The 13,684-nt window shown below is 36.7% G+C and overlaps 1 protein-coding gene across 6 annotated transcripts in view; it reads right to left on the reverse strand.

The window, feature by feature from the left end:
- The window catches only part of LOC131438675 (guanine nucleotide exchange factor DBS), a 292,063-nt gene that overhangs the window by 3,646 nt on the left and 274,733 nt on the right, over window positions 1–13,684 (reverse strand). For all 6 annotated transcript variants that reach the window (XM_058608848.1, XM_058608846.1, XM_058608849.1 and 3 more), the window contains 5 exons: window positions 6,843–7,028; window positions 6,565–6,767; window positions 6,194–6,308; window positions 5,783–5,980; window positions 5,499–5,704 (listed from right to left, as the gene is read on the reverse strand). In XM_058608848.1, the coding sequence (XP_058464831.1) occupies window positions 5,499–5,704; window positions 5,783–5,980; window positions 6,194–6,308; window positions 6,565–6,767; window positions 6,843–7,028 (908 nt within the window). The remainder of the gene's footprint in view (window positions 1–5,498; window positions 5,705–5,782; window positions 5,981–6,193; window positions 6,309–6,564; window positions 6,768–6,842; window positions 7,029–13,684) is intronic.

Below are 13,684 nucleotides of genomic sequence, written 5' to 3' on the forward strand. Positions count from 1 at the left end.
ATGTCAATACATGATTTGACTAAAATAGCAGGAACGAGTGTTGGAATGATCCAGCGTATCAAGAGGTGAAATCACCTGAAGACCTACAAGAAGCAGAAAATCTCGAAACAAAGTGTAGAACAGAAGAAACGAGCAGGTCCACAATATTTTACTGTCGTTTACTTAAGACTAATTTTTGAAAAGGGCGTATGTGTTTTAAGTAACATTATTTTTAAACAATTATAACTCGAAATCTATAGCTTCTGCGAAAATGTTGTCTAACAAGAAGTTGTAGGCAATAAATTGAACTTTCAAAAATATATACACTGAAAAAAAAGTCTTCAATTAAATGTTTTGTTTTTAAAAATTCTTAGTTATTGCTTCGAAGGATTTTTTTTTGAATTTATGCCTCGAAAAACGTCAAGTTACAAGGAAATTAATGAATCTTAGACAGTTTAAGAGGCGATCTATAAAAATGTTTCCCGAAGAAAAACTTTTTGTTGATTTTCGAAAAACGATGTTTTTATAGGAATAAATGTGTCCAAGCAATCAAATATTGTTCTTCAAGCTACGCTCAATGAAAAAGTTCATAGAGAGCTACTTCCTAAATGCAGCCAATTTCGATAATCCTTTATACCATAGGTAAACTTCTACACCAGAGGAAAACAAGACGACCGCAATAACTTAATTTTTATACGTGGACCGGTTTCCCAAAAACAGGTGTTTTTTCAATAATTTTGCGTCAATTTAATTTTTAGTAATATCTCGAACAATCTTGATGTCAAAAAATAATTTATTCAAAATTTCATGAGGATCACAAAAAAAAACATTAAATTGGACGAAATAGAACCCAGACAAACTTATAAAGAAGGTGTATTCTCATGAAATATCAATTTTCATAAGTTTGTTTCTCATATATCTTGAAATTGACTGCATTTAGGAAGTAACTCTCTATGAGCTTTTTCATTGAGCGTAGCTTGAAGCACAATATTTGATTGCTTGGACACATTTATTCCTATAAAACATCGTTTTTCATTTTTATAGATCGCCTCTTCAACTGTCTAAGATTTATGAATTTCCTTGTAACTTGACGTTTTTCGTGGTATGGAATGAAAATGCAATGCAATAACTACGAATTTTCAAAAAATTGATTATTTGAAAATTCAGAAGCTTTTTTTCAGTGTATTTTTTTTAAAGTTCAATTGATTACCTACAACTTTTTCTTAGGCAGAAGCTATAGATTTCGAGTTATAATTGTTCAAAAATAATGTTGCATAAAACATATACGCCCTTTTCAAAAATTAGTCTTGAGTGAAAACAATCTCTAGACTAGTAAAAAATACTTTATTTGTCATCATGATCACACATGCAAATCCAATAATGTCGTGCCAGTATTTTGCCATTTAGAATTGCTCCCTACTGAAAAACATGAAAGCTCATAGGATTTTTTAATAATTTTATTAAAAACTACCTGACCCGTCGAACTTCGTCTCGCCCAAAAATTATTTGTTCGCATTTATGTGATCGCAGAGCAGAATTGTCAAACGACTATGTGGTTAAAGTTTCTGTCCAATATTTTTCTGATTACTTAACCTACAATCAACGGAGTTCGATACACATTCGCTTTTGCCCAAAAAAGAAACATCAACCAAAACTAAAGTGAAAATGTGTACAGCTTTTAAGCATCGATTATTTCTTTTCAGAACTTGTTCTGTACGTTCAAGTTGCCAAAAAGTGCCACATGTACTTTAGAGCTCTAATAAAGTGGATATTTTTAAATACGAAGGAACTTTTGATGACTTGGAGAGAAGACGCTTACATTTCAAGTTGTTATTGATCTTACCAATTTGAGCATTCCTCTCAGCGAGAATGGCTCTTATGGTATCAAAGAACGCTCTCTAGAAATTCTTCACATGATTCAATCAGTGCCATCAAAGAGAGGCGGATATCATCTCAGCAACAAAAAACCGGAATGGTTCATTTAACATAGAATGGACACCAGTGCGAGAGCGAATTTCTCTCGATGACCTGTCTGAGCATCACGAGTTAGCACGCTACTTTAGTATAGTTGTGATAGAATTATTTCACTATTGTACGCTTATTCACACGCTTATTCTAACTATTTGCATATAACATTTGTATAAGTTGTGTCTATGAAAATTTCTGTGAATGCTCCACACCATGGGAATCATCAAGTCGAATCATCGATTAGATTTTCTGCGATTATTGGAAAATTTGCGATTCTCCCTTGGTAAATACCACACAGCGCTGATCATTGCAAAACTGTATTTATTTTGGTAAGGGCCGTGAAATACTTAAAGTATAAGGTGGAGCGGAGAAATGTAGAAAAATTCTCTCAATGAGAGGCAGCGAGTAATATCTAACCAGGTTGCGGACGAACATGACATAACCTCACAAAAATGAACAAAATAAATCTATTAAAAACGGCTAACCCCTAAATGATCAGACCTGCATAATAATAAAAACGGTTATGTGCCCTAGCACAAAATTTGGCTAACCCCTAAATGAAAATGAATCTATTTTGACAGCTATCACTCACTCTACTTATGTGTTCATTGCGTTCATTCTAATTTGAATACGTGTTAATAGATATGTAAACAAACCACTGATAGCTGTCAAAAGATGAACTTGATTCATCGGCAGTTCATCGAGAGTTCATTCGAGTGGTCATCGTGCAAAACCTAATTGCCACTTGGTATGTGCGCTTTGTGTAATCTGAATCATTCGAAAGCAAAATGCAAGGAAAATCTTTCGAAAGCAAATGCAAGGAAAAAGTTTGAACTTAGCGCTTCTACAGCACAAACTTTTCATTGATTCACAATGACCAATATTATTCATCTGACTTCATTACACACAATCCATCAACTGGTGAGCTTCTCGGCCTAAGATGTGCATCAACTGGTGAACGATATCAGAACTTTTTCTAAGCAATAATTTTGATACCCACGTGGTTCGAAATGAAGAATCACGTGGATCAAGTATGCATGTGAAATCTCCACACAAAACATCTCGTTGCGCGCCAAACAATTTTTTCAACGATGTAGTATTCTTTCCTTCGACGGCCAAGCACTTATGCAACTCGTTGCGTGCCAAACATCAATCGTAGATCTAGCAATCATTGGCGACTTTTTCAGTGGAAAATTCCATTGTCCATGCAAAACTACTTTATTGATTTTCCCACTTCCCATTTTTTTCTTATAGGCTTTCATTGTGCTATTATTGATAACAACTAAGGGTGAAGACAGAGAGAAAGCGACACGCAACGCGAAGCGAAACTTGACAGATCGCACGGCAGAGCTCCGTACATTCAAGTTCAGCAGAAAAATGTCATGTATGTCAGAGTAGCGGCCCTTACACGAGAATTATTTTTGTCATTTTTAATGATGACTAAGTAATGATATTTCAAATTTGCATAACGCATCGAGCTCACTCTGAAGCAGACCTTACACGATCATTAACAGTGTCATTACTAAAAAATAATATCATTTTAATGAACGTGTAGGAAGCAGTAATGACGAGTTTTCTATGCAAATTTAAAATATCATTACTTAGTCATCATTAAAAAATGACAAAAATAACTCTCGTGTAAGGGCCGCTTGACATACTTGTCATTATTTTCCTGCTGGACTTGAGTGGACGGAGCTCTGCAGCGCGACGCCGTGTGATCTGTCAAGTTTCACGTCTCTTGTCGCTTTTCCCTGGCTTCAGCCTAAGGGTGAAGCCAGAGTGGGAGCGACAAGCGACGCGAAGCGATGCGATGCGAATATTAAGGTCTGAGGACACAGGGCCACGTGTTGAGTTTTAAATCGACCACGTGGCTCGCTCAATTCCCTTTGCGCATCGTATTTCTCTTGTACTCTCTCGTATATGAGCAAACTGTACCGGGTTGCCAGCATACATTTTATTATTTTGATGAGAAGTTTTATCACATTAATCTATCGTATGGGTTGGACATTACATGATTCCAATGAACAATGAAAAAATATTCAACTTTCACAAAGATTGAATGTCTGTGTGTTTGGCAGCCTTGTCGATCCAATTTTATTTCTCTCTCCTTTTTCAGAATGCTATCAGGAAACCAAAGCGAAAAAAATTGTGGATGCATTGAAACTGACTTTGTTTCACAGAAAAATACAAGACTTTATTTTTATCGCGATAACATATATGTTTTTATGTACTGATCGCATCTAAACTAAATTATCTAGACTATGTCACGGTAGATTTATGATACAAGCCTTCAAAGCCGAGATATTCGATGAACAAGTAGAGGTATGCATTTCCGAGCGTTCCAATTTTCAGCAGTTCTTCAGTCAGAAAAAAATACAACACGACCGCTCAACTCAATGAATCATTCTGAAAATTTTACAGAATATTCTCAACTAAATTTCGAAGACATTGTCAGGTGGGTTTTTCTATATTCTGCACCGTTTCCAAGAAAATTTAATTTGAAACGGGAAAATAGCAAAAAACCTACCACTTTACGGTAGTGTCCTCAGCCCTTAAAGGACCGCATGGCGAAGCACGACCAAATTTCGTCGATAAACATGCATGCCACAGTAAACACGATGCGTTGCGTAGCGACGAGCGATTTTCAGCGCGACAAGCCACCAAGCACCACGTGCAAAGTTTTTCATGCGATCTACGAGCGAACAGAGGTTGAATTGATTTTTGTCATGGCGGAACAAGATAATTCGATTGATGTTGAAGCGCTAATCGGTGCTATTTTTAAACGAAATACGCTCTGGGATCAACAATATCGTAATTACCGGAAACAGGTTCCTGTGAAGAAGTTTTGGAAATATTAGGAACTACTGGTTAGTATAGTCATGAAATTTTTGAGAATCTGTGAGCAATTCTTTATACAGATGGTGATATTCACCGAACTTTCTACTGTTTCGATTAATGGGATGAATTCCGAACTCTTTTATGATTTCCGAAGAAATAGTTGCGTACGACCTCGGACATGAAAAACTCTTCGTCCAAATCCATTCTTTTGAAACTTTAACAACGAATAAAAATGTCAAAAAAAATTGCTTTTACTATGGCTACTATGTAGCATTGAAAATATTCGCGTTACGCATCGCATCGCTTCGCGTCGCTTGTCGCTTCCACTCTGGCTTCACCCTAAGAAAGCTCTGGTACTTTCTGATTGATTAGAAACTACCCTTAAAAAACTACCCTTAAAAAACGTTAGACAAGACATAAGGGTGTTGGCACAGTTTCCAATAACTGGTTTCAACACTCTTGCGAAATTGGGTATTTTTAATCAATAATATAATATATTTTTAGGCACACTGCTTAAGCTCTAAGATGCCAAGGGTAACAATTGGGTATTGCCAAGTACTTTTCACTTTTTGAATAAAAAAAATCATGATGTTGAAAATTCTCACTCATATGGGTAATAAACTAGTAATATTTTTCCGGTTTTCCCTGTTAAACCAAATTCCCGACTTTTCTCCTGCACTGTGCACTTCAAATAGCATACATTTTCAACTTACTTGTGGTTCAGACCATACTGTTTGATCTTTTCACCCTTCAGCTCCTCGAGCTGGTTGAGCAGTACCCGTTTAATTTCGGACACCCACTTGTTTTTAATCTCAATGGTACCGGCTTGTATCGTGTGAACCTCCTGTCGACCCTGCAGCCACACTTCAAACCTTCGGGAATCGCCTCGCACTGATTCGGTTAGACCGATTTGGGACATCTGAATGAGAGAAAATAACAAAACACTTTGCTGAACACCTTGGATCACGGGGAAAAAAAACATGAGTGCAATTCGAACCTGCAGCCAGTGTTTGAACTGGTAGGTACTTTTGTTGTGGCCTGTTTTGGATCCCTGCTTGCAAAACAGCATCGCCTTCTGGTACAGGAATATGTGGCGGTGCTGCGTCTTCAGTCGCAACCGGAGATCTTTCTTGCTTTCGGTCCACACCTGGAATGAATCCTGCATCAACAGTTCTCCCTGTTGCGAGAGATCAGCCTGTGGGAGTAAAGAAAACAGCAATTGCAGTGGGTTTTTCTGTAGATTATGGGATGGAATTGCATAGAAACAAATTTCTTTGACCGGGTCGGCGGATATGTCGGATAGTCGTTTTTCATTACCGGTAAACGGTGGCCCGAACAGATAAGGCGAAAGCGTGCGCTTGTCGCGATTCTGTTCGCAACCGTTCGGTTTTATCGGCGCTCTACTTACGGGGAAACCAGTTATTGCAATCTGATGCATCGAATCGTTGACGCATTTGAGCACCACCAGCATGCAGTCCAGCGCCTTCTGCAACTCTCGCGAACACGTCCCGGTGTCACTGAATCTGCAGAGAAAAAGTCAATTCGTCGGTCGATTTTCGATGGCCATTTGCATAAAACACGAAACACATCAATTTCAAATGTGAAAGGGTAAGCGCAATGAAAACGAATCAATCGAGACGTGAAAGATGAAAACATTAGAAACTCGCGAGTGGGGGGGAAACCATATGTGGAAAGTGCTTATGCCAAATAACCGAAATTAATGGTGGAAAACAACTGAAAGGGAAAACTAATCTATCAGGTAAATGCGAAACTCATTACTTCAACAGATCCTTCAGTAGTAGTTGATACTTGGTAATCCTTTGTACTGGTTTCAGCAGGTAGGCAGCGAGTGGAAGCTTGTGGCCGAGCTTCTTTTGGCACTCCTGCAGGAACAGGTGCGTATCTACGAGGGTCTCTCGGAGACGTTCCGAGCGCGGAATGTTCTGACAGTAATAGGAATACAATCGGAAAAACGTGTCCCTCTAGAAAGAAAAAAAATTGTCACAATTAGTAATATGAATCCAGAGCTGAATCCGAATCCAATAGTAGTAACTCACCCGTTGTACGAAACAAAGCGCGACTAGCTCCGTAGTGGAGATGCAATTTTCGAGATCCTTCAGGAAGATGTCATTGTGGAAAGTGTACAACTCGTGCAGATTACCGAACAGAATGTCGGCTTTGCCTTGCAGTCCCGGTGGAACCAGCGAGCACATCTCCTCCGACAGCATCTCGTCTCGGTAGCCCTGGATGAATGAAAAAGAAGAGAAAGAGAAAACAAGAAACGTATGTAATTATTGTTTATTGCTGAGTTGCGCCTAAGAACGATTGAAGAAAAGGGTACATGTGTGCTAGAGTGGCCACTTTAGCCAAGTTTTAACCGAAAGGTAATGGAGAACGGATAATGAGCTCTCATTATCGCTCGGCTCGGTAGAAGTGATTGGTTGCTGCTGATCTTCAGATGAAGCAGACGATGATGCTACGAACTTTCAAATGAGAACTGACAGGTTCGGTACTCGACAGTTATTGTTGAAGATGGAATTGAAACGTCTTTTGATAATGCATAATTACAGACAATGCACGCATCGACGAACGGAGGTCCGGATCTACTGTGCGATTGCAATAAATTTACGGAGCAGCAGAGATATGTTCGAGCTACTATGAATAAGGTATGGAATTTTCGATTCTTTAACCATACTATTATTCGAACATGATCATGATTAATGCTTTCTACAACGATAATCATATATCGTGAATATTGGGCACGGTAGAACCAGACTGCATACGAGTAACTGTTCATGGATATAATAAAACTCTAACTCAATTTATTCCAAAAAGATGTTAGATACAATTCGCATTGAGAAGCAAATCAACGGAACGGGGAAGGCGTCAATTAAAGAGCGCTGTCTCAAGAATGTAAGATTCTACATAAACTTGAAACAGATGGGTAATTCTGTTACAAAAATACAATAAGTCAAGCTAACCAATAAAGTTATAACTAGGGTAAGGGCTCCCTATTTCATCTGAGCTCCTATTACCATCTCATCCCTTCTCCTCATTACTTTGTACACGAATAATATCTTACAACGGACCTGAAATAAACAGAAATGTTTAAAAATGAATATTTAAGCTATTGTCACACTTTTCCATTGGAAGAAACGGTTTTAAATTCTTCGGTGATCGTTTTTTCATTTAAAACAAACTTACTTTTCAATTTAGGACACATTTTCGTCTCAAAATTTACAGTTCGTCATGTTTCTGAATATCTACTAAACGATTCGTGTGATTCATGATCACTGTTTCACACTACACTACTATTGAATGCTGGATGACTTCATACTTAGTAATATTCACTTGCCACTTGTTTAATTAACGATTAAAAGCTTCGAAAAATACCCGACAAGCAATAAAAGTCTTCAGAAATATGAGATGAAAGTTTTTCACTTAGTTCACTTGATTGCGCTTTGTTTTCATCTCATTTGGTTTCGCAAAGTTGCCAGGTTTTCTCATAATGTTACAAAACAAAATTGTTTTTCTTCTTCAAATTATCATCAACAAGTATTTTTTTTAGTATCCGTGACATTAGTTTAGTTATATTATTGATATTTATATTTCCAATAAAAAAAAAATTCAGCTTCGAATATTACCAGAAAGAGCGTGTTAAATACTAATGAAAAAACCATTGTGGCAAATCTAGTAGCACTGGTTTCTTTCCGCTATATGTCAACCTAACGCTGTTAAGTGTGTGTGTGTGTCTCATCGGCTGTGCACAGAGATGCCAGTTATTTTCATAGAAAATATGTATTACTTTGTACAAAAAGTCTATATCTGCTCTATCTGTTTTCACTAATAAAATGATATTAAAAGATAATTCTTCATATCTGCGAAGATTTCCATTTTAACATGCGATTTGTCCGTTAATTAATGAACTTTCAAAGAATTACTGCAATCAAAAAGTAATAAATACTCACGGAGAAAAGTCTAAGTTTTTACTTCTCACTTTTTATGAACCTGTACAAATATGTATTACAGTTAGGAAATCTGTATAAAATCTATACTCTGCCATCTATACAATACAGATAAATCTGTATAAATGGCATCTCTGGCTCTGCATTTTGTCTTTAGAAGGACTAATGCCTAAATAAAAACAATTCCTTTTTTGTTGTATTGTTAAGTTTACCAAATTAACTGCACAGTAAAATTTTAAATTTAAAACGAAAGGTAACGAAAACTACTCAAAAATTTTTAAATGTCGAAATGATTCAAAACTGGTTCTAGAAATATCGTGTGTTGTCTTATAGTTGGCGTCAGGCCATTTTTAAGAAAAATTCGGACATTGTGAGCCTGAGAGTGTAATAGTGCAATGTTTTGTTTTGATTACTATCGCCATTACTAATTAATAAGATGAATAAAGGACCAACGATAGGATGAATAAAAATCCTTTGAGAAGGAATTAGGAGCAGAGTAGTGAACATATCAGAAGTGTTTTAGCTGATTTTTGAGCATCATTTTAATTTACAAGGAATGTGAATCAATTCTCCATGTGGAGCAACGTGAATTAAGCAGAAATATGAAAAAATCATAGTGATTTTAGTGGCTAAATCTGGTTTTTAAGGTAACGTTCTCACAAATGAGATGAAATACCCTATATGAATAATTTATTTTCTGATGACTCAGGTAAAAATTTTGCACTGATGAATCAGAAGACGAAACGTGGAAAAACTGTTGATTTTAATCCAAGGGGTAGATTAAAAACAAATTATAATACGGGATACTCGGACAAATTTCCGTTTTTCGCTATGCAGTACACTGTCAAGGTACACTGTCAGAGGGACAGTGTACTTTGATGAAATGTTGAAGAAACTGGAACAACTAAAAAATTGATTTTATTTGTCTAAAATTTTTAACGAAAGACGTTAGTAAAGTATTTAAGAACTGGAATATTTTCATTACATCTGAGACTGGTCCAAACATAAATCTTGAACTAAATACTACAAGGATCAGCCCCATGGGGTTGTTCGAGCCATTGATGTGAAACAAGGTAACCAAAATTTATAATGATCGACATTTTTAATTAATCGTTACATTTTTGAATCCGCAAATGCACGACAGTCTGCTTAGATTGATCTTTATTAGGAATCAACACCGAACACGCGAACCCAGAACATAGACTTTATTTGTCGTGATTTGTATTTGTTTTGTAGCCGATGAAATTATATCAATAGCCCAAATGTATGCAATTATATGTTTGCACATGCTTGCGATACGGATATCGATATTTATGCTTCTCTTAATGCCAAGGTGTACGAGGAAGAATGTTTGAAGAAAGGAATGCTGCCACTGTACAGAAAGCATAAGGCTCCTCCTCTCTTCTGACCGGATTTGGCTTCAGCCCACTACGCCAACTCCGTTCTACAGTGATTGTCAAAAAATAATGTACAATTCGTGGGAAAGAACATCAACCCACCGAACTGCCCGGATCTTCGGCCAATTGAAAGGTATTGGGCAATTGTCAAGCGGCACTTTCGGAAGGAAGATACAGTGTCCCAAAACATGCAGGAGTTCAAAAGAAACTGGACAGCTGCCACCAGGAAAGTCACTAAAGTAACTGTGCAGAATTTAATGAAGAATGTCAAGGCCAAAGTGCGAGCGTTTCACAAAAACTAGGATTTTCTTCAATATAATCAGTGAAATGTATAAAAATATAATTTTTCTACAATATATCGAAAACTGATGTCAAAATATGTTTTTTTTCGCTTTTTTATTCAATAATCAATGTTGCTAACTACTTTTCAATACACTCCTTTTTCAAAATAACTATTTATTGGAATATGAGTTAAAATTAAATTTTTAAGATTTAAATTTGGTGTTCAGTCACAAGTGGTGACTTTTCAGCCCTATTATATACATGATTTGGTTATTACCATGAGGACATTATTTGCTTCCGCAATTCTGAGATTTTTGTGTAGGGAAAATTCTAAACCTACTTGTATTGTGTAATGGGGAAAAGGAACTTATATACTAACTTACTAACTAATACAGAGAGCGAATCGATTCAATTGAAGATTGCATCGATTTTTGTCGGAATTTTCTTATAATATTATGTGACATTACATCTAATGGTTCTATATTTGTGATTCTGTGTAACTCATTTGTACTAAACCAGGGAGGACGCTTCAAAATCATTTTCAAAATTTTATTCTGAATCCTTTGAAGCGTTTTCTTCCTGGTGGAACAACAACTTGACCAAATTGGTACTGCATAAAGCATGGCTGGTCTGAAAATTTGTTTATAAATTAACAATTTGTTTTTTAAACAGAGCTTAGAATTTCTGTTTATAAGAGGATATGAACATTTAATATATTTATTACACTTTGCCTGGATTCCTTCAATGTGATCCTTGAAAGTGAGTTTTTTGTCATACGTTAAACCTAAGTATTTAGCTTGATCAGACCATGTCAATTCCAAGCCATCCAATTTGAGAATGTGATTATTGTTTGGTTTAAGAAAAGAAGCTCTTGGCTTATGAGGAAAGATAATTAATTGCGTTTTTACTGCATTTGGTTTAATTTTCCATTTTGACAGATAATCACTGAAAACATTTAAACTTCTTTGTAGGCGACTGCAGATCACTCTTAGATTTCTACCTGTGGCTAACAGACTTGTGTCGTCACAGAATAGCGTTTTCTGACAACCAACGGGTAGATTTGAAAGATCAGAAGTGAAAATATTATACAATATTGGAACTACGCTGGAACCCTGCGGAACACCGGCTCGTACGGGTAGCAATTTAGATTTACAATTCTGATAGCTAACCTGAAGCGTACGATCAATCAAATAATTTTGATCAAATAAATAGGAAACTGGAAATCAGACACTTTTGCTATTAAACGTTTGTGCCAAACACTGTCGAATGCTTTTTCTATGTCCAGAAGAGCAACTCCAGTGGATAACCCAGAAGATTTATTTGCTTTTATCATGTTCGTTACTCTTCGATACACTCCTTACATAAAGGGTGTGCATGACATTTTTATTTCAACGATATTTTGTTGTATATTACGAGGCCGAATCTCGTTTTTCTCCCTGGCAGCTATGAAAACTTCAAATTGAAAATATGTCAAACATCATAGATGAGATTTAATACATTTGGTAGAACTGATAAAAAACTCGGAAATTATTATGGTATTTCTGACAGACAGTATGGAATATTGTTCTTCTTTTGAAGAAAAAGGCATTTACTTCGATTCTTTACGAGAGTTTACACCAAAGAAATTTGCATTTTACGGGTGACCTAATCCCTCATACGATGCAATTCATAAAGACCTAACTTGTCAAATGACGGAATATTCCATTTGTAGGATAAGCCTGTAATTTTTATTCGGTTAGCAAGTGCGACTATATGAATTTATATGCACCACTTATTACCCAAGTAGATGTGTGCTTCAGTGGTTCAGTCGATTAACGGAGATACTTTGTGATCCAATGATTCTTGGTTCAAGTCGCGGCGACTGCCATCATTTTTTTTTTTCAATGAATTTCGTATCATGGAATTTTCAAATCACACAATATTACATGTTCTTCCACGTAAATTCATCTTATAAGATGTAAAATCACAGGACTTTTTCGAAGTGTGTTTCAATACAACTAAATTTCGGTGAAATTTAAAAAATATCTTCCTCGAAACCAGTGTTGGTGATTGCCGATAATTTGACAGAAGCTGCTCGATATTTATCTATATTGTATACAACATTTTCAATCCGGTAGAAGATGCTACCAGAACTCGTGTCTCTCATTGCATGAACCGTGAGAGAATTTTTCTACATTTCTTCTCTCCACTTCATATTCTGAGTGTTTCACGGCCCTTAAAAAAATGTACAGTCTGATAATGAACGGTGCTGTGTGGAATTTTCCAAGAGAGAATCGCAAGTTGACAATTATCGCAGAAAATCGAATCGATGATTCGACTTGATGGTTCTCATACCAAGTTGCAATATTTCAAAACCCTTGTGTGGAGCATTCACAGACATTTTCATAGACACAACTTATACAAAGGTTATATGCACATAGTTAGAATAAGCGCAATAGTAAAATGATTCTATCGCAATTATCAACTGACTGTATAGAATCCGATCGCGAAACGAGAATAAGCGACCGTTTGTTGCTTAAGAGAGAATTCCCACACAGCGTGCTAACCTTTGATTCTCAGACAGGTTATCGAGAGAAATTCGTTCTCGCACTGGTGTCTATTCTATGCCGGTTTTTTGTTGCTGCGATGATATCCGTCTCTCTTTGATGGCACTGATTGAACCGTGTGAAGAGTTGCTAGTGAGCGTTCTTTGATACGATTAAAGCCATCCTTGCATGAGACAACTATCAAATACTCTTTTCTATTTTTGCTTACATCACAAGCTTGCATTATCCGTCCATTTGATAATTTTATTTTGATGCAATCTCTTTCTGGCGAATTTCCGTACCAATACCTTTCGCTTTGTATGTTGCATGCCGCGTGATTCAGGTCCGGTAACAACCGCTTCCGGAACCGTTTTGTTTTTATTTTCTACTTTGAATCGGATACCTGCCTTTGTTCACAACAGGTGGGTCAGGGCGGCGTCTGCCGATGTGCAATCGGTGGTCAGTCACAGTTGCATTTTAAAAGTCACCTCACAGTTCTCACATCATCTATCAACATTAATGTACGGGAAGACAGCGTAACAATAGGATAACGTTGAGGCCTATATCAGTTCATGCCATCAACAGTCCATTAAATGTGATTACGTCGATTCTACTGCTACTACTGCACTGATACGGCTGTCTCTGGGGTTGACCAATTATGTTTTACGATTCCGGCAGTTTGGTCCAAACCGTGTTCATGACTTTTGTGATGAGAAAATGCTGAAATGCG

The sequence above is a fragment of the Malaya genurostris genome, chromosome 3 (genome assembly GCF_030247185.1).
Source record: "Malaya genurostris strain Urasoe2022 chromosome 3, Malgen_1.1, whole genome shotgun sequence".
NCBI lineage: Eukaryota > Metazoa > Arthropoda > Insecta > Diptera > Culicidae > Malaya > Malaya genurostris.